Source organism: Protopterus annectens, chromosome 3.part1 (assembly GCF_019279795.1).
Source record: "Protopterus annectens isolate FY-2018-M chromosome 3.part1, PAN1.0, whole genome shotgun sequence".
NCBI classification, from domain to species: Eukaryota; Metazoa; Chordata; order Ceratodontiformes; family Protopteridae; genus Protopterus; species Protopterus annectens.
In genome coordinates, this window is record NC_056732.1 from 1383074744 (window position 1) to 1383102574 (window position 27831).

General features: G+C 44.1%; 1 protein-coding gene across 1 annotated transcript in view; it reads left to right on the forward strand.

Moving 5' to 3' along the window:
* Nucleotides 1-27831, forward strand: part of CYHR1 (cysteine and histidine rich 1) — an 892696-nt gene that overhangs the window by 601946 nt on the left and 262919 nt on the right. The window contains exon 3 of the mRNA XM_044067419.1: nt 3326-3537. Coding sequence (XP_043923354.1) covers nt 3326-3537 — 212 coding nt within the window. The remainder of the gene's footprint in view (nt 1-3325; nt 3538-27831) is intronic.

A 27831-nucleotide genomic window follows, 5' to 3' on the forward strand; every position in this document is an offset into this window, starting at 1 on the left:
TCTGCAAGAAAAGTACTGCAGGCTTTGGGCTTCATGGCATCCTGCATTCTGCTAATTCCATATGCAAGACTGCATATGAGGAAACTTCAATGGTATCTAAAAAGTGTTTGGTCTCAACATTGCCACAGCCTGGAAACAATAATTACCCTCATTCCCTGCCTGCATTAGGAGTTTTGATGCTGGGCAAAAGCCTGTCACCACAACACGGGACAGCCATTCACCTTGCCCACAGCCAGGCAGACATTGACAACAGATGCATCAGATTATGCCTGGGGGCCCATATGGCAGGAAGATGTATTCAGGGCACATGGTCCGCAAGTCAAATGCATCTACATATCAATCTAAAAGAGATGCTAGCTGTTCAGAATGCCCTGACAGCCTTCAAGGATCTACTTCATCCAGGACAACTACTGATAAAGACGGACAATACTACAGTCATGTGGTACATAAGCAGGGAGGCACACATTCCTACCCCTTCTGTAGACTAGCCATGAACTTGTGGGACACAGCATTGATTTACCAAGTACATCTGCAAGCACAATTCCTGCCAGGAAGGACAAATACTCTGGCAGACGAACTAAGCAGAAACCTAATGGATCCCCACAAGTGGAAATTGGATCCACAAGTCTTCAGCATGATAACAAGGAATTGGGGATGCCTGGACATAGACCTATTTGCCTCCCCTCACAACTGCCAACTACAGAGATTCTTTGCAAGGACTTATCACAAGCAAGCATGGAAAGGGGATGCTCTACCTTTCAGCTGGGAAAACCTAACAGTATATGCCTTTCCTCCTCTGCCTCTCCTCCCCAAGGTACTCCTCAAGGTCAGACAAGAGAAGCCAAAAATGATACTGATTGCCCCAGACTGGCCCCGCCAGCACCAGGACCCAATCCTAGAGAGCTTGTCTCAATGCCCAGCTTGGACATTACCTCAAATTCCTCACTTATTGACCCAACAAGACAGTCAGATACTGCACATCCAACTCAGGACCTTAAACCTGGCAGCATGGCGGATAATGTAGCCATTCAAGACACACCTCTCTCTAAAGCAGTGATGGATGTTATTTTGGAGGACAGGAGGCCTAGCACCAGAAAATCTTATGCAGAAAAATGGAAGAGATTCTGTGCTTGGAACCGGGCACAAGGCATTGACACGATTGTTCCAAATATTCCTCATTGCAATACTTAACTGAGATGCTGGATAAAGGCCTTTCCTTTTCATCAATTAAAATTCATGCCTCTGTCATTTCAGCTCATTACAATACAGAACCACCTATTTTTTCTCATCCATTACTAAGGCAGTACCTCAGAGGGGCCAAAAACATAAGACCTCCAAGGAGAGCACCAATACCTGCATGGGACCTCCAACTATGTCTTGGAAAAACTCACACTGCCTCCGTTTGAGCCAGCCTCTGCAGCTGATATAAAATTCTTATCCTGGAAAACAGCTCTGCTCCTAGCAATAACCTCCGCTAGACGAGTCTCAGAGTTACAGGCACTCATGGCTGTGGAACCTTTTATTATTTTCCATCCTGACAGGGTTTCTCTGAAGACAAACCCTACATTTATGCCTAAGGTAGTGTCCAGTGTGGCCCTTAACCAAACAATTCATTTGCCTACCTTTTATCCAAACCCACAGAATAAGGGTGAGAGACTTCTGCATTCTTTGGACATTCACAGGCAGGTACGCTTCTACTTGGACAGAACCAAAGCTTTCAGAAAGACTGAACAACTTCTAGCGGCATATGCTGCAGGATCACAAGGAAAGCCTATCTCAAAGCAGACTATTTCAAAGTGGATAAGCCACTGCATTCGTTTCTGCTATTCACAGCATGGCAAATCAGTGCCTAAGGGCATTAGGCCACATTCAACCAGAGCAGCAGCCACTTCAGCAGCCTTCCTCAGAGGAGTATCAACCAAAGACATCTTAGAGGCTGCAACTTGGAGTTCAGTGCATACTTTTACAAAGCACTATCACTTACCTCTCTACTCTAAATCCAGAGCAGGCTTTGCCACTGCAGTTCTGCAGGGCCTAATAGCCTCTCCTAATCCTATTTAGCACCAGCCTCCCAACCTTAGCTTTGGTATTCAACCCAATTATAATGACTGCAACAGTGAAACACGATGAATGTAGTACAGTTGTGTACCTACCATAAATGTAGATGTTCGAGTGTATTCACTGTTGCAGTCCAGGTTACCCTCCCACCATCCCCCTTTTCCTTTGCTGGGACTTATCTGTACTTCTCTATTCTATACAACCTATGTGGTGTATTTGCTTGTAGATGCAGGAAAAGTTGTTTTTTGTGCATGCATGCTTATTGGCATAATTTAGCCTACCATTTTAGGGACACCTGACATCTGGGGCAAGAAAAACTGAAGAAAATGGCGTCGGCTGCATCTTTTATACCCCTGGCGCACTGACGTCAGGGAGGAGGTGACAGCAACCAACGCCGGACCTAGACTTTGGAACTCGGGCCGACTGCGGGTAGCCTGCCAGGAGGATAACCCAATTGTAATGACTGCAACAGTGAATACACTCTAACATCTACATTTATGGTAGGTACACAACTGTACTTTTCCTATATTTGTTATTTGAAACTGGGTAAGTAGGGTGGTCCATGGACCCATTTTTGTCCATAATTAGGCCCCAAGGGCAGTGGTAAATTAAGTATATTTGCATGGACGTTTTAGTATGTATTGTGGAGGTGGGAGGAATCGGGAGTGATAAACACAGACATGAGGAGAATATGCAAAATGCAGATATTGACTGAAATTTAAAAATAAACCACAGAACATGGAGCTTTTGCTACGGAGTCATATAGCTGCCCCAGACTTGATAGTGTCTTTCTTAGGCAGGTGTGATATGAGTTCACAGCTGTATGAGAGGAGCAGATTATGCAAAACTCTGTAAAGGAAAAGATGAGCAGTTACTAATTGTTATTTTAAGGCCAGAGGCTGCTAGATTTTGAAATGCCGGCACATTTCCCTTGTTCTCATCATTCCAGGACATTTAACAGCTAGGCATTATTGGCAGAAATCTAATAATGATGAAGTATTACACGACGAGCATTGCTGTGCAAATTCTTCCTTTTTAGTTTTCTGAAATGTATTACTGCTAGCCACATTTTGTCAGATTCATTTTAGAATTCTGCCATTTCTGAGGAGAGTACGTTTTTATGTGTATGAATGCCAGTGCAGTGCAAGAAGCATCATACATGTGAGATTACTTAATGTATCGGATGCTTTAAAAGATGATCACAAGCAAATAAAATTAATGTAACCTCTCTCCTGTTTTCATTTGTTTGTCCTCTCTTTGTTATTAGGGTGTCACTATGCAAATACAAACGAATTGGATGTCCATGGCAGGGTCCATTTCATGAACTGACGGTACATGAGGCTGAGTGCAGCCACCCATCTAAAACTGGAAATGAGCTGATGGAAATACTTGATGAAATGGACCAAACCCACAAGAAGGAACTGCAGCTCTACAACAGTATCTTCAACCTCCTTAGTTTTGAGAAGATTGGATACACAGGTAAAGTTTGATGAAAACTGTTAAAGGAGGGCATTTGCAATTGGCAAGATCTTATTTAGACAGCCCACTGCATAAAATGTTGATTGTTAACCTCCTAAAGGTCTATGTAGCCCTTTTGATGGATTCTTATTTAATATTTAAACATTGTTGTGCAACATCGCCATATACCGCTGAAATACACATCCACAAGGCCATGTGTTATACTGTTTAGAAGATACTGCCATTTTCACTGTTGGTTGTTAAAAAGTGAGAGGTTTTAGACAGGCAAGCTCTAGCCACCCCAAGGGGCTTAGACAGCTATAAATTCACACAGACTGCAGAGAGGAAAATCCTGGGCATATCTAAACAATCCTACCTTGGATTGTGATTTATTGATCTTTACTGTTAAAAAGAAGTGCGAGTCATGGTGAGTAGAAGCTACTGCTCGTCTTCACGAGCGACATAAAGGAATTACAACTTTTGTATGGCTTGCAGAACGTGTATGGTCAGACCACTTTTACTGTACTTAATTTATTATTTAGTTGTATATTACTGGTGTGATTTTCTTTTCATAGAAGTTGATTCAAGTTCTCTTTGAATTCTGTGGTTCCTGTTTTTGATTATTCTTTTCTTTTACAATATTTTATTTTATTTGAAGCTGAATATGGATCACTTAAATGAGTGTACAATTAATAATTTGCTAATGCACAAATATCTTGTGCAGTGTAGTAAATGCTATGCTTAAAGGTAAAAGCTGATAACGCTGGTGATCGGTGTTCCTCCTGTCAAAAGTTGGATGATTTGCTTACCATTGTTAGACGTAAATCTAGGCTTGATGATGATTGCACTTGGCATGGGTTGGACAACTGTTGTTTCAAATAATGACTGGACTGATGAAATAAATAATGTTGGGTATAGAACAATAGAACACATTTAGGAAAAGATTCATCCATTGTCTGCAAAAATCATTCAACCCCTATGAAACAAGACAATGCCCCTGACAACTTTGGAATTTGTGATGCAAGTATTCAGCAATCTGAGGAGCCAGTTTGTTTAAAAGGAAACAAAAAAAAAAACAAAGAAAGGAAGAAACTCACAACAAATAAAGAAGAAAAAGAAACTGATTAATGACCGTAAAGGAAAGAGAATACGTAGTAAAAAGGACACTGCTTTATGTAACATACAGGTTACATGGAATGATATTTTTCTATCAGAAAACTTTCATTCTACAGAAAAAGGCATCATTGTTTCAACAGAGGAGGTAGAAAAAAAGAGGCAAGGGGCAGGTGAAAAGGAAAAAATCAAAATTGAATGTGGAAGGATTGAAGAATATTACTGTTAGATGTTGACTGCATGGCTCAAGTTGTGGGTTTACAATACCAGCTGGATGAGAATTTAATGCACATTGAAAACAGTGGGATTAATAAGACTAATGATGATAAAGATCTGTCCTTCATAATAATTGACAGAGCAGATATTACTGTATTAGAAGCTGAAAATTCTTCAGAGCTGGCCAGCAAAGATATTCTTGTAATTGGAGATTCATTTATTAGAGGAACTGATAATTATATTTGCAGAGAAGATAATGAATGTCAGGTAGTGTTATGCTTGACAGGAGCAATAATAAAAGATGTGAGACGAGCCTTGGAATGCTTTAATGTAAAGAAGTACTGATCCGTTTTTATTCATGTTGGTACAAATGATGCCATCCGCAAGGATTCTCTGACTGTTAGTAGGGAACTGACAGCCCTCTTGGATAGTATAACTTGTACTGGTGTTAGGACGGGTTTTTCACAAATCACACATAGGATAGACAGGTCACTGTGAATGAAAAGATTTTTTGGGTAAATACCTACATGGAAATGTCCTGTTGTAAAAAATGGAAATGTGTAGGGCATCCAAGCCTAGTTTTGGGCAGACGTGTTCAAACAGAATGATGTGCATTTGTCAAGATCAGGGAAAATAATGTATGCAGTAGATATTTTGCAATATTTGACAAACACTAGGCGTGATTTTTGCCTGGTCAAAAATTTAACAGTTCACAGATAAGCAACATTTGATGCATCTCTGATGGTTGTTAATGCTAGGAGCATTAATAAGAAAGTTTTTTTTTTAATTGGAAAGTTTACTGCATTCCCACAAGATTGATGATGATATTGTTTGTGAAATGTGGTTAAAGAGCATTGACTGGAAACCAGTTCTGTCCAGCGTGTAAATGTTTTTACTGCAACAGACATTCTAACAAAAAATTGGGTGGAGGTGTAATGATAAGGATTAAAGGTAATTATGAGACCTGCAATTATTACATGTTCAGTGATAACACCAATGCTATAGACTATGTAACTGTGACAGTAAAGACCACCCTGGGACATCTAACAATTGCTGGAATGTATAAATCACAAAAGTCAAGTGCAGATAACCTAGAGGAATTCCTACATTTCTTGCATGAAACACAGGAGGGAAGAATAATATTAGCTTGGGACTTTAAGTTTACCAGAAACAGACTGGAATAATATTGATTCAACAACGCTAGTAAGGAAATTATTCACAACATATCTTCAGGAACAACAATTGCTTCAGATTGTAAAGAAAACCTACCAGGGGGCAGAACATACTTGACATGGTTTGTGTTCCTAAAGAAATTACTGTTCAAGTCAAGTTTTGCCACCATTGATGTGCAGTATCATAGGGTTATAAAGGTTAATTTGTTGATAGATAATTCTGCCAAACTGAAATCTAAACTAATGCACAGAAGGTTAATTACAGATTATATGGAAGTAAAACAGTCACTAAATTAATTCTCAGACACAACAGATTATAGATGTATTTACTAATACTGGATAAGTTATTGTCAGAACTGGATTGGTGGAGACTTAAAACTATATATCAGCAAGCATATGTTGAAAATAGATGTACCACCTGTAACATGATGTTCTATAACAATATAATAACAGCTATGAATGAAAACTTGTGATGTAATTTATATACATTTAACTTCAGCATTTGACAGGGTCATACAAAAAACACCGATCAATAAATTAGTACAGCTAGGTATTGATGTACTCTTGATAAGCTGGATAGTTGCATGGCTTTACAAATAGGACATGACAAGTGTCATACAGCAACTGGACAGGTGAAATTCTTGGTTATAATCAGGGTGTCCCACAGGGCTCTGTCCTAGGCCATTACTTGTTTAGATTCTATCTTTCATACCTAACTTTTTCATCTGAGGTGTTCTACAGTCTGTAGGAGCCTTACTGAAGCAGATGTTGACAGGATGATGTGGAGGTTCACCCAGATGCAGATTCAACAGGAGGTCCTCCTGGCACTGTCCCTTTTGGGCTCATTGGTTTCGGCCCAGTCTGCTCCTCCATAGATGTCCCCAGTTTAGGTATGGCCTTTGGATCTGAAGTTTGCAGATCTGGGCTTATATAGAGCATGTAGATTGGAGCTGAAACTCCTCTCGACTCCAGCTGTATTCCTTACTTGTTCAACTCTGATTTTGTTAGAATGGGACAAGTCTTGGAGCTGAAGCTTTTGAGTCGAGGTTAGAGGAGCAGGATTGTCTCTGAAGTTATCAGATCTCTCTCCCCCTCTGTTTGTCAGCACTGAATAGCTCTGCTCTGTTGTTGGCTTCAGAGCTGGGGCAGATCAGAGTGGAGGTTGCTCCACCTGTCCAATTTTTAGATTGGAGGAGTGTTATTAGGCTGCTGTCATGTCCCTGCTTTCAAAGCATATGAAAGGGTTCCCTCCAGACTAGTAGAAGAGGTGTGTCTGTCATGCTTGCCTCACCCCTTGAATATTGCATCTGAACTCCTGCATCCTGATTGAAGGCAACAGTCAACCTCTTGTAGCCTTAGGGGTGCTTTCCACTGAAGTTCCCAGTCTGATTTTGACCCTTCCCCAAAAGCCCAAATGTGGCAGAGTCCAAGGAAGCAGACATGTAAAAGGAGCCATCTAGACTTCTCCGTGGCATCTGTCATAGAAGACAGACGTGGACCCCATGATCCCCAGTGGTTGAAGTCACATTTGGTGATATTCTGGAACTGATGAAACAGCAAGGGGGTGGTCCCCTGATACTCACTCCCATGGGGAGTTTGTGTTTCTTGAGGCTTGGGGGCTGGCTCTTCTGCATCTTGGACGATGCCACTTGTGGATGTCCTCAGTAGATCTGGTGGCTGAGTGGGCGCATGGCAGGATCCCGATGTGGTGGAGCCGATTCCAAGGAAACTGGACAAGATCTTGGTCACCCAGAAGGAAAGAGCACACTGGAGCAGGGGTCCCCTGGTAGATGCCATGGTTGTGATGGCAGCCACATAGAAGAAACTCTTGAAAGAGCGTACATCTTTCAGTCCCCCTAATGGAGTCAGGAGAGTTGGACAGGTTTGGGAAACAGATAACATGTATCTGCAACTTTTGTACTTAGAGCACTTAACTACCTTGCCCATATGACACATTTTCAGAGGGACATGACCAAGGAGCTCATAAAGTCCCTCTTGGATAACTTACCAGCAGACATCCAGAAAACAGTGGAGTCCCAATTCTCTACCCTACAATCAATGTCCAGTGTATCCGTGTATCTTTCTAATGCACCTAATGATGCAGCTAGAGCAGCAGGCACCGTCCTAGCTGTCTGCTGTCATGCCTGGATGTGATTATGACTGTGCGGAAGTCTTCAAGATGTCCTTCCTTAATGCCCCCTTTGATGGTTCAACACTGTTCATACCAAAGGTTAAGAACACTTTCACCAGAAACAAGCAACATGGTAAGACCCTGTCTGCCACTGGGATCCGTTTCTCCTCCCCTCAAATTACCTTTTCCTAAGAACCAGAAAGGGTGAGAAGAGGATGTGGTTCAGAAAATTCTCAGGTTTTTAACAAGGATGCTCCTGCATACAGACCATCCCAAGACAGAGGAGGGGCCTTTCCAGTGGACATCGTCCTAGAGGCAGAGGTGTGGACCACAGAGTTAGGGATTTTATGGTCCTTTCACCATGAAATCATCTGTGTTCCTGAGGAGTTGCCAACTGCCACACTCTTGAGGCAGTCAGAGGGAGCTTATTCCTGCACCCTCAAGCCTAGCAAGCATCACACAAGACACATGGGTGCTGAGGATAATCACTAGGCTGTACTAGTACCTTTGTTTTCTCTCATAAGAAAGAAAAGGATTAAAGGTATACCACATAGTCAGGTGGAACTGCAGCAGCAGCAAAAGTAAAACAAATCTGCTAGAAAAAAGTCATCCTAGTAGGCCCCCAGACCAGTTAGGATCTGGTCTATTTCACATTCTTTTTAGTTCTGAAAAAGACAGGGGATCAAAGGCAAATTTTGCATCTAAACCACCTAAAATAATTTGTAAAACAGATGAAGTTCTGGATGGTCATACTTCAGTCCATTCTGCCCATTTTGAGAAAGAGTGACTGGATGTGCACCGTAGATCACCAGGATGTATACCATTATACTAAGATGTGTGGCAGTTCAGGAGATTTCTCATTTTCAGTCTGGGAGCTATTTACCAGATGCATGGCTCTGGTAGCAGCATATTGGATTGCTAGGATGATGAGTGTTCCTGTATTTAGACATTTGGCTCCTCACTGCTCCAACCAGGATCTTCTGGTCCAAAAAAGGGACTTTCTGCTCCATCTTGCCCAGCAATTTGGAATTTGTCACTCAAGCAGAGGCACTTATCTGCTGCCTACCATCTCCAGTGGCTACAGTAACCATGGAGACTTCCCTCTTGGGGTGCAGAGGGGCATTTCAGTGGGAAGACTGTCCAAGCTTCTTGGTCACCCATGGGGGTAAGTCTTCACATTAATATGTTGGAGATGTTGGCAGTCCTGTTTGTGTTGCAGGCTTTACAGGACTCCATTTCAGACGGTGTGATTTCTATCCAGATGGACAACATGGCAATAGGTCTGGTACATCAACAAGCAGGGGGAAACCACTCCTTTCCACTTTGTCGGGAAGTTATGAGAATATGGCAATGGGTGATATCTTCCAGTCACTTTCTGATAGCAATGCACATCCCGGGGACTTCACTGTTGTAGCAGACAAGATGAGCAGGTCCATTCTTCTGCTTACTGAGTGGTCCCTCAATCAGACAGTGATGACTCAAATCATCAGTCACTGGGGCCAACCTTTCTGTGAGCTTTTTGCTTCCTACTTAAACAACAAGGGCAGTAGTTACTTTGCCCTGATCTCTCCACACAGTCAATCAAGGGATGATCTAGTCCATACTGGGCATGCAGGTCCTCTCTATGCCCCCCCAATACCTTTGATAATGAAATTTATTCAGAAAGCCAGAAGGTGCAAGGCCAGAGTAATCCTTATTACCCCCTTTTACCCCCATCAAGTTTGGAACCCCTTCTTCTGGCCTCATGTAGTACATCTACCCTGGATGTTGGGAATACCTTCCAGATCTCCTGAGTCACCCATCCAGGCAGCCTCACCCAGATCTAAAGACCTTGAAGTTGACCGCATGGTTCCTCCAATTCTAACAGTGGGCCAGAGAGAGATGCCAGGCTGTCCACTTCAATAGTTTTTTTCTTATTTGCTTCACAAAGCCAAATACTAGAATAGTTTATTGTAGCAAATGGAAAGGGTTTACTATTTGGGCATCTTTTAAGGGAATTCAGTACCTCTTCCATGTATCCTGGAATTCTTTTCTTATCTTTTCCAAAAAGGCTCCAGTTTCTTAACAATCAAAGTTCAATTAGCAGCCATTTTCAACTTTTACATTGGACACAGTCAAATCCCCATTGCTTCACTAAGATTTCTAAGGCTTTTCTGAAGGGAACCTTCTTGGGGCCACTTATACTTATCCAGTTGCTCCATGGGGCATTACTGTCATGCCACAGCTTTAATTCATGCTACTTTCAAACCTGCAGCCATGGTGGCATTAAAATATCTTTCTTGGAAAACCCTTTTTTCTGATTTCTGTCACTTCTGCAAGGAGGATTTCAGAATTGCAAGCATTGTCCTAATGAAAGACCATTTATGGAGGTTTACAGGACAGTGCATCTTTAACTCATCCCACATGCTCCTAAAGGTGACATCCAAAAGGAGCATGTTAAGTTGTCTATCTCGCCTTCATTCTTGCTGGATGGGTTCGGAGCCGACCTCGGCTCCGACTCGGCCACTCTAAAAGCTCGAGAGTTGGTTCCACCGGCTCGAGGCTCCCCTTATATCCCACAATGCTAGGCGAGAGTTACCTCAGATCTCGTTTGCCGCTACAGCTTCGAGGTTGGTTGTTTCTACCGGTTCCTGGTGAGTGTTAATTTTTCTTGTAAAAATTACTCTTAAAACCCCTTTTAGGATAATATTCTTTCTTAGAGTAGATTAGAGAAACTTTATTCCCGACCCTAAATTTTTCCGTTTTATTTCCCAAAGAACCTTTGGTTCTTCCATTGGGCCCTTAGGCCTTCCCTTCCCTAGTGGAGTGTTTGTGTTTCTTGTAGTTTATTCTAGTTTAGTGTACTTTAAATACTAGTATTACTACTAAATTTATTGTTTTTTCCTGACAGGGTATAACTTGTGTGTTTGGGTGAGTGTTTGTGTACACCTGTCAGTCAGGAAAATGTCAAAAGAAGCAAAGGTCTCCGGATTCAAGAAGTGTGATGCGTGCTGTCAGAAAATGTCTCTGACAGATGCTCACACTTCTTGTGTCTATTGTCTGGGGCCTTTGCACCTGCAGGACTCCTGTGCTGTATGCCATGGCTTCAGCCCCAGGGTCCTGCAGGAAAGAAAAAACAAATTAATTCTTAGAGGCTTACTGAAGCCAGAGGATTCCCTGTCAGTTTCAACAGGGAAGCCCTCTAAGGCATCGAGGTCTTCGGCTTCTGAGCCGAGACCTCAGGTTGCTCAACCTTTGCCTTTATTGGCTCCGGCTGGAGCCGATAAGTCTCAGTCCACAGTTTCTGTGGCTCCCTCGGCTCCGGCCGGAGCCGAGGTTATTGAGGTTCCCGTGTCGGCTCCGACCAGACCTTCGGAGCCGACAACTAGGAAGAGGTCTAGGTCACCATCTCTTGGCTCCGTTCATTCGGCTCCAGGATCTCCCCTGCTGTCTGAACGGAGCCAAAGGTCTCATTCCTCTAGGTCATCGAGGCTGTCCGATCATGACCTTCAGAGGGTAGTGAGTCGACTACTTAAGTCCGAGGCACTAGCCCAGATGCTTCAGAGCCCGACTCATCAGTCGATGCCTGCCCCGGTCCATCAACATTTTCCTCCTTCGACTCTCTTGAGTTCGGAGCCGGGTCGCCGGAACCGAGACTGTGATTACCGAGCCGAGACAATTGTCTTCGGCTCCGTCGCCGGCTCCGTTTTCTTCTTTGGAAGAATCTCGGCGCCGGACTTCCCTCGTCGGCTCGAGGGGTGAGTGGCATCGGACCCTTGTCCGACCCCCTCTCCCTCTCGGGCTTCGGCTCTGGTGAGTTCGGCTCTGACATCGGCCTCGGAGCCATCACTGTCGGTGCCGAGGGGGGTTCTTAGCTCCTCGGAGCGGGGACCTCTGGCTCTGCCTGACAGGGGTGCATTCGAGGTCATGCGGAGTGTGTTAGAGCCTGGCTCTACTCCACAGTCGGCTCCGTCCGCCCCTCCCTCTATGCTGCCTCAGGGTAAGTCGACTCACTCCCTCATCCCGGACCGCAGAGAGCCAGCTCCTCAGGAGCCCCTGTGGGATTTCATCCTCTTCGAGGCCTCTCCTGATTTGGCAGAAGAGCCCCCTCGGAAGAGGAAGTGCAAGAGGAAACACATTGACTCACCTGAGTCTATCACGTCAGACACAGACTTGGAGGATTCTGAGGGTTCCCCCCGTTCCCCTTCTGAAGATGTCTCATTTGCAGACATTCTGGAGATCCTGAAACAGAGGGGAAATTGGCCAACCCTCAACCCTTCGGAGGACAAATCTGTGTATCTTGAGGCGTTTGGCTCTCGTCCTTCCACCTCCTGGGTGTCCCCTCCCTTCGACCCCCTCATGCAGGTGGTTGCTAAGAAGGCATGGACAGCTCCTGATTCAGTGGACCCCACTCCCAGGAGACCCTCTAAGTTCATCACAGCTCCATCAGACAAGCAATTTTTATCAAAAGGAGTTTCTGTGGATGCTATGGTGGTAGCTGCTGCCACAAAGAAGGAACTGGCTGATCCTTCAGTACCTGTCCATCCACCTAACAAGGAATCTAGGTCCATGGATAGGTACGGAAGCGGATGTTCTCCTCAGCGACATTTACCATGCGTTCGCTGAACTACCTGTGCCATTTCACTCGTCTTCAAAGGGACTTGATCAAGGAAGCGAGTGAAATGTTAAAGGATCCTACAGCTGCGGGTTTCCAAGAAAAGATGAACACGCAGCTGGCTACCCTTAATTCCATATCCAACTCCTCCATGCGCCTCTCTTACGCGGCCGATGGAGCGAGCAGAGCCGCAGGGACAGGTGTAGCCTTACGTAGGCACGCCTGGATGCGGCTATGCAATTTTGCGGACCCTTTCAAGACGTCTTTCACGAACTCCCCTTTTGATGGATCATCTCTCTTTGGTCCTCAAGTGAAAGAAACCCTGACTAGGTGCGAGACTGATGGCAAGACCCTTTCTGCCGTCGGAGTCTGTTTTTCGACTCCTTCTAGGCCTTACCCCAAAGGCCAGAAGGGTGGGAAGATGTGGTTCCGTAAACAATCTCAAGGGACTTCGCCTGACGACAGAGTTGTTTTCCTACCAAAGGCAGAGGTGGGAATAACAATGGTAGACGTCGCCCTAGGGGCAGGGGGGGTCCGCAGAACCAGGGCAATCGGGAAGCCTTTCCTGACAAGCCTTTTCAGCATCCCTGAGGTGTTGCCCGACTGCCCATCTTCGGAGGCAGTCGGGGAAGATTGTCACTGTACCCAGAAGCCTGGCTATCCCTGACTCAAGACAAATGGGTACAGTCCATCATTTCGAAGGCTATTCTATCCCCTTTCTTCGCTTTCCAAATCAGTCAAAAAATCCCTTCCAGATGTTCCACCGCTCAAAGGGATATAGCAGCTTTGGAAATTTCAAAACTGCTTGCAAAAGAGCAATTCAGCCAGTGCCAGCAGACCAACAAGGATCCGGAATCTACTCAAGGTTCTTTTTAGTTCCAAAGAAAACAGGGACTGGAGACCGATTTTGGATCTCAGTGTCTTGAACAAATCAGTCAAGAAAACAAGATTTCGGATGGTCACGCTGCAATCCATTCTTCCCCTTTTGGGCAAAGGAAACTGGATGTGCTCTATAGACCTTCGGGATGCGTACTATCATATAAAAATGAACAGACGCTCCAGAAGATTCCTCCGCTTCAGGCTGGGAACCAGTCATTTTCAGTTCAGGGCCCTGCCCTTTGGTCTCACCACTGCCCCCGGTGTTTACCAAATGCATGGCAGTGGTAGCTTCTCACCTGAGACGACAAGGATTCCAGGTGTTTCCATATTTGGACGACTGGCTTCTCACAGCTCCCACCAAGCATCTCCTTCTGATGGCCAGAGATTATACTTTTCGCTTTTGTCAAAAACTGGGTATTTCAATAAATTGCGAAAAGTCTGTTTTGTCGCCTTTGTCGCACTATTACCTACATAGGCAAATCTAGATACTATAAACATGTCTGCAAGGCTAACTCACCAAAGGATATCAGACATTCACAAATTGGTGTCACTTCTTCTCAACAGCAACAGAGTCAAAGCCAGGTTAGTTCTAAAGGTGTTGGGAATCATGGCAGCGGCCATACCTCTCCTTCCATTGGCCAGATACCACATGCGAATCCTTCAGTGGATGCTTTTTACTCAATGGTCATACCAGGAACTTCCAATGTCTCACACCATTATGATCACGCAAGCGTGCAAAGAGCATCTCATGTGGTGGATGTCTTCCCCCCAGCTCCTGTCGGGAAGACCATTTGTTCCACCTCCTCCGGTTGCTACTCTGACAACGGATGCCTCCCTGATCGGGTGGGGGGGGCATTATCAGGGCAGGACAGTCCAGGGCACATGGCAACCAAACGAATGCCACTTGCACATCAATGTTCTGGAGATGAGAGCAGTGCTTTTAGCGTTGCAAGCCCTTCAAGACTCTCTTCCCTTGGGAACAATTGCAATCCAGACAGACAATATGTCTGTAGTGTGGTACATCAACAAACAAGGCGGAACCAGATCATACCCCCTGTGTTGAGAAGCACTCAGACTGTGGCAATGGGCGATTTCTTCTCAGCGTTTTCTGATAGCAACGCACATCCCCGGAAGTCCAATCACATTGCGGACAAGTTGAGCAGAGCTATACTCATGCCTCACGAGTGGTCTCTGAAAGACTCTGTAGTGAGAGAAATTTTTCTCAAGTGGGGTCAGCCTTGCTGCGATCTTTTGCTACTCCCCAAAACAGCAAGTGCAGAGAATATTTCACTCTATTCCCTTTACCAGGCCAACCCAGCAGAGACGCTCTAGTCCAAGTTTGGCCCCGGGACTTCTGTATGCATTTCCTCCTTTCCCACTGATCTCTCAAGTAATACAGAAAGCTATCGCTCAGAAGGCCTCATTGATCCTCATTGCTCCTTACTGGCCTCGACAAGTGTGGTTCCCCTTTCTACATCGATTTCTTTTGGAGCGACCGTGGAATCTGGACCTAGTTCCAGATCTTTTGATCCACCAGTCGGGTCAGTTTCATCGCCCCTCCCTCTCTGAACCTCACTGCTTGGTTCCTCCAGTTCCAACCATAGCCAGGCTTCCTCAATTATCTCACTCTGTTAGAGATATATTGATAGCTTCCCATAAATCTTCCACTAGGAAGATTTATTTGAGTAAGTGGAAACGCTTCTCATATTGGGCACAAGGAAAGGACATAGATCCTTTCACCGCTTCCATCCAACTAGTCCTTGATTTTCTAGCTGAACTCTTCCATGCAGGTTCATCTCCATCTACACTTAAGGTTCAATTGGCAGCTATTTCTAACTTCCATGTGGGTATTTCTGAATCTGCCCTAATGTCCCACAAACTTTGCAAAGCCTTTTTGAAAGGAGTTTTTCTTCTCAGACCTCCTATAAGAAATCCTCCTTCTCCTTGGGACCTAAATTTAGTTCTTGCTTCTTTGATTCTTTCCCCTTTCGAACCTGCAGCTTCATGTTCCTTGAAGGTATTATCATGGAAAACTCTCTTTCTGGTGGCTATCACATCAGCTAGAAGAGTTTCAGAACTTCAAGCACTCAGTTGTCGTCCTCCTTATCTTTTGTTCCATAAGGACAGAGTATCCTTACGAACTAACCCGTCCTTTTTGCCTAAGGTGGTTTCAACATCAAATCTAAACCAAAGCATTGACCTCCCTGTCTTTTTTCCAGAGTATTCCAATAGGTCTGAACAAAAATTACACTGCCTGGATGTTCATCGTCAATTAAGGTACTACTTGGATAGAACAAAACAATTTAGAAAATCTGATCAGCTGTTTGTCTCCTATGAAAGCAGAAAGGGACTTTCAGTGTCAAAGGTATCATTATCCAGATGGCTAACATCTTTGATTGCCTGGTATATGAAATCAGACAACAAAAATTGCCTAATAAACCTAAAGCCCATTCCACCAGAGCTTTGGCTACTTCTTTAGCCTTCCAAGACAGACTGCCTATTGACACCATTTGTGCAGCGGCTACTTGGGCTACTCCTCACACTTTTATTTCTCATTATAAGTTGGATTTAGCTTCTAGACATAGAGCTAACTTTGGTTCCACTGTTCTCAGGAGTCTGTTCCGTTAGGCCACCCGGGACAAGGTGCTAGGGACGCGGTCCCATCCAGCAAGAATGAAGGCGAGATAGACAACTTAACATATAGAAGTTATGTTCTTACCATAACGTTCCATGTTAGTTGTCTTCTTCTCGCCTTCTTCTTAAGGCCCCACCCTCCTTCCCCTGGCCTGGACAGACCTAGAGGAGTTGTGATCGTGACCTCTCTTTCTACCACCTCTTTCTTAGTCATATGCTATTATGCATATTTCTTGTTTCAGGATGTAGGTCACCCTTCTTTCTTCCTGTTGTTAGAGGTGGATTCTGTTTTACAGTTATACTGTTACTGTTATAAGCTGGGGTTAGCTTACAAACGAGATCTGAGGTAACTCTCGCCTAGCATTGTGGGATATAAGGGGAGCCTCGAGCCGGTGGAACCAACTCTCGAGCTTTTAGAGTGGAGTGGAGCCGAGGTCGGCTCCGAACCCATCCAGCAAGAAGAAGGCGAGAAGAAGACAACTAACATGGAACGTTATGGTAAGAACATAACTTCTATTTTTACCAGACTATCAGTCTGCCAGTATTCTTTCCAAAATTTTCTAATAGAGGAAAGTGTATTTTACATTTACTTGATGTTCATAGACAACTTGATTTTATTTACACAGGACATCTGATAAGCTGTTTGTTGCTTTCTCGAGCTAAACTAGGCAACGTGAATCTCAGGTCACGCTGTCTAGGTGGCTTTCTAACTGTATAATGTTTGTGTATAGAAGGATGGGATATCCTTACATAGAAAACCAAAGGCTTATCCTACAAGGGTGATTGCTACATGTACTGCTTTTATGTGCAATGTTCCTATTGAGAAATTTGTGCTGCAACAATTTGGTCAACTGTTCACAGTTTTGTCTCACTACAGGCTGGATGTACAGTCCAGATCCCATATAGCATTTGGCTGCACCATCCTCCGGAATATCCTTCTGTGATAAAACCCAGGTGTAGGTTGTGGGTCTTCCCCAAAGTTTTGAATCAGGCTAAACAACGTCGAATAGGAAAGTTATGTAATTATAACACTAGATCCATGTTATCTTGTTTTCATGCTGTTCAACATCTGCCATATGTCCCCCTTCCAGAATTGTTACATTGTGCTCCTTTGAATGGATGGACCTCACAAAGGACCTTGTCCTTGAAAGCTAATGATGGCTGTTTCTCTACTTATGGCCACTTTTATCCATCTCCTAGGCTAGCCTCTGTTGGTTTATTGTTGAATAAATTTTCTTCTGGTAATAATCAGGCAAACTCGATTTAAGGTACTTTGGGGGAACATAAGAGAATTATGGGTAGGGGAAGAGTTAGAGATTTACATCCACAGCTTCTAAAACAGTGCCAAAATCAGATACAGTCAGATCTGATAACTCAGAGGTCCTTCTGTTTACTTACTGCAGTATTCTTAACATGAGGGATCTCCCACCTGAAGGCAACCCGATGTTGGCCAGTATACAAAAGTCTTATACTACTGTAGGGTATGTGGGAAGTTGCAGGTATGCTGCTGTTGGATGTAGACCATAAAAGCAACATATGCATGTTGGTACATGGATGGTCCTCGGAACTTTTATGCTACCAGTCAGAACACCATTCCAACAGCTGGTCCGATTGTTTCAGCATTTGTAACTTCAGCTTTTTGCCAGATAAGTGCCCCATTGGGATTTTTTTCTCTTACTACTGTTTTGGTTATGTCATCCAAGAAGGGCAAGTGCCGGTGTGGAGGACGAATTCCACATAAGGACAGCCATTGTCAGTTTCTGTCTTGTTTAGACCCTAACCAATGACCACAAGTCCTGTAGCATTTGCCAGTCCTTCATTCCAAAGACCCTTAGAAGCAGGCTTTCTTCGAAAAGCTTAAGTTGCTAGCTAAGCGTATGGAGGGTACATCGGGGTCTGAGCTGTTGAAGCACAAGGCCAAGAAACCTCTGCCTGCAGCTTCTGCTGCACCTCGAGCATCATAGGTTTCTGGCGAGGTGCTTGTCAACCCAGAGGTTTGTCCGATTTCAGGTGCGGCTTCAGAGGCAGAGCCCAGTTCTGAAGCTGCCTTGACTTCGGCCATGAGATGTCTGTGGAGGTCAAACACATGTCCGGTCAGGATGTTGTGGGGGAACCTAGGCTTGAAAGTACAGGGGATCCTAGGGGGGTACCTCACACCCAAGCAAGAGTAGAGGTAATGTCAGATGTATTTGAATGTAGACCTTCATCCGGTCCCCCAATGGTTGCATAGGGAGATCTCTTCTGCAAAGAAAAAACAAAAGACTAAACGTTTGTCCCCTCCCAGAGAGGCCCCTACAGATTGGCAGGCCTTCCCTCAAGGTTGTTTCAGGCCATTCGTGGCACTCAAGCCGCCTATCTCTGTCTGCTCCTATAGCTGCTTTCCAACCTTCTCAAAAAAGGATTAGGGACAATGACTCATCTGATGAATTTTCCTCTGAAGAGGAATCTCTGGATAATTCCATACAAATTCCTTCTTCCCAGGAATATGTTTCCCCTGAAGAGAAGTCTGTTGGTGTGGACTCCCCTGTGGAAGAGAGATCCTTTGGTGAAACTCTACTGAAAATGGGAGAACACTTTAAATGGGATACTTCCCAAACTTCTGAAGTCCAGAAAAGGTATTATCAACTTCCACAAGTTGATGTCCCTGGCCCCTCTGCAGTTCCACCTGTGCATCCTGCATTTCTGGATGCCTTTCACAATGCTTCACAAGCCCCAGACTCTCAGGCCCCTGCCTCCAAGATACCAGACCGCTTCTACAAGGACCCTGAGGAATGTAGATTCCTCTTTAGGTGTACTGCTGCAGACCCAACAGTTATTTCTGTAGCTACATGCAAACCTTCTAGGATGCTTCCCTCCTCTAATCTTCTCCTGTCAGACAAAGAGAATCGAACCCTTGAGAGACTGAGGAAGACTGCCCATATGTCAACCACCTTGCCTTTCGGGGCCATTAATTATCAGACACATATGACAAAGCACTGTCTAGAGATTTTGTCTCGGGCATCTAGTGTCATTGCAGATCTTCCAGATTCAGAAGGAAAAACCTTGGTTCTGTCTATCCTGGGAGCTTCCACCCAAGTGGCAAAACATTCCATCAAATGCAGTTGTGATGCAGTGGAGGCTTGTGCCAGGGCAGCTGCTACTGGTTCAGTTCTTAGAAGATTTTCCTGGCTCAGGCTGCAGCCCATTCAGGATGACTTCAGATCTAAATTAATTGATGCACCACTAGACAGTTCAACCTTATTTGGTAATGCAGCAGCCTCTCTATTCCCTACAGGAAAAGAACAAGGAACTCAAGGTGTTGAAACATAGCCTGGTTTCTCTTGTGCCCAGGTTTCACAGGAATTTCCCCTTCTAAGCCTGTTTTCGTCCATAGCCGCACTCATCATCCCTCTGGTAAGTCTTCTAGAGGAGGCAAAAGACAGCAGAAGCCTAAGTGTTCTCAGCAATCCTCACAACAAAGGCAGTGCTTTCCTGACAAAGCAGGGAGTCTGTGACTACCCTCCAAATGTTTTCCTTTCCCTTTTTTCCCTTCACCTGTCAAATGCTCACAGGGTCTGGGAAAGCATCACCCAAGACAGCTGGGTTCTTTCCATAATCAAAAAGGGGTACTTCATAGGTTGTCACTCCTCCCCCACATTTGGGGGCATCACTCAACCCCTCGAGAGCAGTTGCCCCTCTTCCCAAAGCTCCTTTTGGAGCTTTGGCAACAGGGCTCCATTCAAAAGGTTCCTTGATCCTCAAGAGGAAAAGTCTTCTTTTCAAGAATGTTCTTGGTACCCAGAAAGGATGGCCCCTGGAGACTAATATTGGATGTATCCTATCTCAACACCTTCCTAAAGGTTTCTGTCTTCAGAATGTTGACACTCCAAACACTATTCCACCTTATCCTTCCCCAAAGATATATGGCATGTCTAGATATAAAAGATGCTTATCCATCACATCCCCATTCATCCCATGTTCAGGAAATTCTTACATTGTTCTGTGGGTTCCTGGCATTGTCAATTCTCTGCCTTGCCCTTTGGTGTTTCTACAGCATCAAGGGTATTCACAAAATGCCTGGCTTCAGTGATTGCGCACTGCAGACTTTTGGGCATCCAGCTTTTCCCATACTTGGATGATCTGCTTTTTACAGGCCTCTGCTTCCCACACTCTACTGCAAAACCTGGAAACCATCATTTCCCTCCTCGGGAAACTGGGATTCACCATCCGTTACAGGAAGTCAGTCCTCACTCATTCACAGGACCACATTTTTTGGGGTTGTTGAATCCATACAGACATTGAGAGCGTCACTTCCACCTCCTCCTTGCACTCTCTTCTTCGCTGGACTCTCATCATGGCCAGGAAGTTCCTTTGGGTGCTGGGATTTAAGCTTTCAACCATTCCCTTAGTACTGATGGCAAAACTCCACATGAAGAAATTCCAGTGGTTCCTCAGATCAGTGTGGACCCAACATTCTCACCAACTAGAATACCAAGTCCCCCTCATTCCTTGCCTAAAGAGGGATCTTCTCTGGTGGATCCAACATATAGACCTAAATCCAGGTCTACCCCTGCATCCTCTAACCCCAGTCCTAGAACTCTACACAGATGCATCAGATATGGGCTGAGGAGTGGCCTTGAGCAAATTCACAGTTCAGGGAATTTGGAATCCCTTCCAAAAATCAGAACACATCACCTTTGGGCAATTGCAAGCATTGCTACTAGCTCTACAAGCATTTCAACCTCTCCTTTGTCCAGGTGCTCTACGAATGTCCACAGACGACATGACAGTCCTCTGGTATGTGAACATGCAGGGGGAGACCAAATCCCATCTCCTTTGCAGGTTGTCTCTTCTGGTATGGGAATTTCCGGCCCAATGCAACATGACTATTCAGGAAGTGTACATTCCCTCCAACTGGAATCTCATGACAGACTCCTCAAGCAAATCCATGACTCAATCCCACCAATGGATACTTCACAGGGACAAGTTTCTGGACATATTCCACCAAAGGGGTATTCCTCAGACAGGCTTATTTGTGTCCCCCCTGAACAGACAACTTCCAAAAGTTTGTGCCAGAGTTCCAAGTCCTCTGGTTTTAAAGGTAGATGGCCTCTCCTTCTCTTGGAAGGGGATGTTTCTGTATGCATTCCCTCCCCTTCCTCTAATACCAAAGGTCCTGTTCTAGATTCGACGGGGCCGACCAAAAATCTTGTTGGTGACTCCCTTTTGGCCAAGACAATACTGGTTCCCCCTCCTACCTTTAGCCAAGGGCCATCACCACAAGTTACCCCACAGAGTGGACCTACTCACACAGAACAAAGGATCCCTAATACACCCACACCTGTCAGTGCTACAGCTGACAATGTGGGTGATAGGATTAAGAACCAAGACCCATTGACTGGGAATCCTAGTGCTTCTGTCTGTCTTGTGTAAATTGCTCTCTGCTGGCTTGGCATACTCCTCTGTGAAAGCACACATCTATTTCTGCTTGTCTGCCTCCACCCCAGCATCCAGATTTGAGGTGAAACAATTCCTTAAGGCCATCCTTCACATTAGGCCTATCAGGAAACCTATTCCTTCTCCTTGGGACCTTCATTTTGTTCTAGAAAAACTGATCCTGGCTTTTGAGCCCACATCCTTGACCTCCCTCGAACATTGCTCTTGGAAAACTGTTTTACTAGTGACTTCAACTTCAGCCAGAAAGGTGTCAGAGCTTCAAGCCCGTATGGTGGTGCCCACCTTATTGGTATTTCATACAGATAGGGTATCCTTGAGAAGAAATCCTTCCTTTATGCCAAAAATGGTTAATAAGTTATCCCTTAACCAGTCCATTCAATTGCCTACCTTCCTTTCTCCGCAAAGCCACAGTAAGAGGGTACTGCATTCCTTCGATGTACACAGACAACTTGGGTCTTACCTGGACACGACTAAAGCTGTCAGGAAATCTGATCAGCTATTTGTGTACTTTCATCTCAGGGCTGTGGGGTTTACCCATTTCCAGGCAGACTGTTTCTACTTGGGTTTCAAAGATTATTTGCCTTTGTTACACATTCCATGGAAAGAGACTCTTCACCAGTGAAAGCCCACTCTACCAAGGCTGTGGCTTCCTCTACAGCATTCTTCAAGGGCTTAGATAACAGCTCCATCCTTGAAGCAACTTACCTGGTCTTCTATCCATACCCTTACCAGGCACTACAAACAAGATGGTATTTCCAGATCCAGAGCCGGGTTTGCTAAAGCCATTTTACATGGCTTCATTGAGGGCTGCTCTGCTCCATCCCGCTCCCTTCCTTCTTGAGATTTGGCTGTCTCCCTCCGGTTACAAATACTGCAGCAAGTGAATAGAAGGACATAGAATACTTGTGTAAAATCTTACCATAACTATAGATGCCCTTCTCTTCACTGTTGCAGGATTATATTCCCCCCCCCCCAATTTATTGTTTTACTTGGATGTATTCACCTTTTATATCCTTAGTCTTGCATTCCTCCTGAAGCATTCAAGTCTGAGGATGGTAAGTGTGTACGTCATTTTTATGGCCTACGTCTGACAGCAGCCTGTGTGTGACAGCCCACGTACCCTGCAGTAGTATAAGACTTTTGTATACTGGCCAACGTCAGGTCGCCTACAGGCGGGAGATCCCTCAGGTTAAGAATACTGCAGCACTGAAGAGGATGACCTATATGGTTACGTAAGATTTTACACAACTGTTCTGTTTTAACTGAACAAAAATGCACACAGATCTGTTGTTATGGTAACTACATAACTTTCCTTTCCTTGCTGCTTGCCCATCTCAAGTTTTGATACTGTCCATCTTTGGTGAAATGTTCCCATCTTCAGTGTTTGGATGTAAATCACACCGTTTCTGCAGTATTTAAGATGTACACTGCCACTGCCTTTATTATTTTAGAGAGAAGCACAGTGTGAAACATTGCAGTACCGCCAGTTCAGCCCTTCCACTCACAGATATAGAAAGTAGAAGCTCCTGGCTTCACTTGATGCCAGGATGATGGTTGAAATGTTCCTGGGTGGGTCTTACCTACAACTCCCAGGCTTTAGCCAGAACACCATCAGAAATAGTGTGGATTAGAAGGCCGGTTAGTGAATAGCTCTCCAAGAGATATGTCCATTAGTAAAACAGCCTTCTAGTTTCCACAGTTGCTGAGCTTGTCTTTTGACAAGTAGCTCCCACCCACACGGATTCTTCACCTCTGTAGACAGGGAGGGACCCTAAAACTCATTTACTTTCCCTACTTTAGGAGTTGTAGCAAACACCCTATCACCAGTAAAGTGGCAGAAGCTTGAGGCTAATCATCATGATCAGCTGATGTGGCTTCTTGGGCCACATGACCATGGGTTGAAGGAGCTGTCTATCAATGTCTTCCACCTTGTTCCCCCATGTCAAATTCCTGTTAGGGCTTCTAGGGCCAAATTGAGGGAGGTTACCAGGTCATCTCAGGTAGGGCTTAATGCTTATTTTCGAAGCATAAAGGAAATGTTTAGGAACATGAGCCCAGGTTAAAGCCCTTACCATCCTCCCTACCTACCTCACCTCTTAACACTGATGCTTACATCAAACTTCTTTTTGATAATACTACTTATGTTTCATCTTATCTATGCTTCCTTACTTGAAAAATTCTTGTTAAGAACACAAGTACAACTCCTCAAGATGTTTTGTTCACTCATACTAATCATATCTGTTGTAACAGACTTACAAAAGCTGCCTACTCAGTCGTCTGTATAACTATTTATGACTTAAAAACTAAAAATGCTTTTATGTATTACAAATGCAGCTAATGTGTTTTACGTATTTGAAATGTATATAATGTTTTTACTCATATGTTTGAAACTATACACTGTACTGTCTACGTTGTAATGTATGTATCTTATATGTATGTGTGTATCTCATATGTATTTATGTTGGAGCTTTTCTCCCGGGGCCTTGACTGAAAAAGGACACATGTCCAAATAGACTTTCCTGGTTAACAAATGTGAAATAAAAGTAAATGAACTGTTGTGCAGGACCATGTGTTTAGGAGATGTACTGATGCCAGCACCAAGCCTGATGTGGACCTCCCTTCATTCATGTGTTGCTCTTTGGAGGTGTGGTCCAGTGCATCATTTTCCTCTCATTTGATATACAGTTTCCTGACCACTGAATGCTCCCATAATACCCTTACACATCCATCACACACTTTTACTTAGAGGAGACTTTGTTACAGCTAAGTCTTGAAGCTGATAAGGAAGTATGGCAGTTCTTTCATTGTAGGCTTCTGCTTGTAGAAAACTTCAAATCTTTACTGTCTGAGAAGGATAAAGTCAGAGAATCCTCCCCTTCAGGTTTCTGCAGATGATGTTTCCTTTGAAACACCTTGTGGCTCGTGTTCTCCATTACAAACTGTCTTCAGGCCCAGTCCCTTATAAAAGAAATGACAAAGTGTGCTGTCAGACTGGGAGCAGAGTGACTTTGCATCTGTGGCCCTTAAGGTGGCAATCCCTTAGTAACCACCAGATGAATGGATCAAGCCTCTAACTAGGCATCCTTGCTGCTGACTCTGATATGATGATGTTGATCCAGCAGTCTAGTGCAAGCCCCAGGCCACCGCATTTTGCTGTTTTACTGGACTGAGTCCACATTTTTGGGTAGATGTACAAGAGTGGTTACTGTAGGATCTTAAAACTCATAGCTGTTTATCTCTGCTACCAAAATTATCAGCCTGCCTCGTGGATCAGGCTCTAGAAGACCTTTTAGATATCACTCCATATGGACTCAGGGATGTCTGTTTTTTTAATTTAGTTTATTAACCTGGTAGACCCACTAAGTACAGCTCTTTTCATGGGTGTTCCAAGAGCATTTTTGTATTAAACGACTTGCTCACAGTCCCACAGTAACAGTGTGCAACTCATAACCTTAATCTTGTATACTAAAATGCAGACTCTGTATGTGGCTTTCATGGTGGACTTCTTATGCTTGCTCTAATTTTTATTCTGCTGACATTTTGACAAGGGCATCAGTCAGGCAATTGTGTGTTCATGATGGTTTAGATTAGGCTGTCCTTTCTCAGGGTGGATCTCAGTGTTATGGATACTCAGTTTAAAGGAACTTGCTGTCTGATTATGTAACCCATGACTTGTTGGTTGACTTTGTAAAGGAGTAGGTAGGCCGCACTGCTGTGGAGGACCTTCACTATTTTCCTGCCACCTACATCTTTCTTGTCTTTCAGACCTAATGAGCTCAAAAGTAATAGCCCGCTAGCTGCTCAAAGATAGCACTTGAGTATCATATGGACTTTTCCAAACCTGTGCTAGTCAGTTTGCCCCAGGAGATTGCTGCTCTGGTCCAACCACAGCGGCTGTGATTGTGATTTGATGTTGCCTGTGGGGAAAGTGTGATGATCATTAGATCACTGTTGTAGTAGTCTAAGCTGTATGGGTTATGACCAGCATCCAAAGCTGTAGGCCACTTTCCACTTACAGTAACCAATGAAGGGTTCATGAAGTGTCATGTAAAGTTAGTGAGTTAGGGTGTCAAACCTTCAGAACTTTTTTGCCATCAGTGTGTGTTATCCCTGCTGGCTTTGAGTGATTGGTCAGCTAGTGCTTCAAACCTTTCACTTCACATTTTATGAGTAAAAGTTCCCCTCCACCCTCAGAGAGAAGTTGTTATATAAGCTGAGAGATGTGTTTTTAGTGGTTGTCTCTAAAATATATATATTTTTTTAAAAAGTTAATTTTAAATTTAACAACTTTGGGGGAGGATCACTTTTAATTTTTTTTCTGAAGAAAAGTATAGATAAGAGGCTGAGCTTGTGTCTTTGGGGGTGGTCACAAAAATGTTACCTAATAAATGAGAATTTCCAGTCAGAAATTTCACAGACTCTCCCAGGCTCCCCTACCTGCTTTGCAAGCACGTTTTTCAGCTAACCATGGTGCAAGTTTCTGGCTGTTCAGTTCTTCGGTCTCCTGTCTGCTAGAAGAAGAACGTTTCAAGGGAGTCTTCAGTATTCAGGCTGGCTTCTTCAGTGCATCAGCCGCCAATAAGCGACTGTGTTGTGGCCATACTGCTCATTTCTTTTCTTGATTCCACTGGAATTGCTCTTTGAGAAGCTGTTAAGGACTAAGAGTTAGCCACATCTTCTGTGGCTGTTGAGTATCCTTGTCTAACAAGGGAGAGCCACTGTCAGTTTCAGAGGAGAGATTGGTTGAGGCTTTACCACAAAGCCACCCTGGAGTGCTTGATTCCTGGGGAAAAACCCCTTCCTTGGATTAATCACCTTCTAGATCATTTTCTAAGGAAAACAAAGTTGGGTTTATTTCTTCTGATTCTTTGAGGAGGGACGGGGCAAATAGAAAGGGTTTTGCTAAAGGCTTATTTAAAGCCTTTACTTAATTTCAGATTCTTCGTTAAGCTTCAAAAGAAAAATATTTTCCTCTCTGCTTGTTACAGATTTGCTGTCAGAAAAGTAAGAATTTGGCTGGGAATGTAGTTCTTCAGTACCTATGCCACAGGAGGGAGGATCTGATTCTAATGAAAGTTTTTTTTTTTTGGACCCCAACCCCCACCCCTGCAAGGTGTTACCTTTTACTGAAACCACATCCAGGATACAGGAATTGTTTCAGTGGGACCAGTGGGAAATTCCAGTATCCCATCAAAAGTATTAAAATTGGTTACATCTGGCTTTTACTTAGCCTGCAGCTGTTCGTCCTGTGCTGCTAGCATTTTTTAGGGAAGTTTTCTTGACAGGTTGCAGCATGCCAGACAGACATATCCCTGCCCATCAAAAAAGTCTTGTACAGTGTGTAAAGACCCACAATGTAAAATGTCCTGTGCTGCTAGCATTTTTAGGGATGTTTTCTTGACAGGTTGCAGCATGCCAGACAGACATATCCCTGCCCATCAAAAAAGTCTTGTACAGTGTGTAAAGACCCACAATGTAAAATGTAAATAAATGTTTTCTATTCCTAAATCAGATCCTGCAGTTATTTATTTGTCAGAGGAGATGGTTAGCTTTCACAAGGAGCATGTTACAAGATGATTTAGCCAAAGAAGTTTCTGGAAGGGGGCATGAAAGTTCAGGGTCTGCAGAAGAAGACAAACTCTGAAACACGTGAATCTCAAGGAGATGATGGCAGTAATAAATACTCTCAAATCTCTTAAAGTCATCTTTGGACTCCAGGGCCACTACAAGTGAATGCCAACAGCATCAGTGATGTGGTATGTAAATTGGAAGAACCAGATCATACCCACTTTGCAGGCTTGCTGACTGTAATATTCTGGGGACTGACATCTCAGCTTATTCTTTCCCTTCAGACTGTCTACATTCAGTCAGCACAAAAGATCATTGCAGGTAAGCTAAACGGGTCCAGGACAGACCCTCCGGAATGGAAATTCTACCCCAGGGTTTTCTAGGAATTGATTCAACAACTGTGGAGAATGGCTCTGATAAATCCATTTGCCTACATTCACAACAGACAGCTCAACAAAGTCTGCTCCAGGATTACATGAAAACATGCCTGGAAAGGGCTGCCTTTTCATTCCCATGGATAGGAATGTGTCTGAATGCGTTTCCACTGGTATCCAGTGTCATTCAAAAGTTTC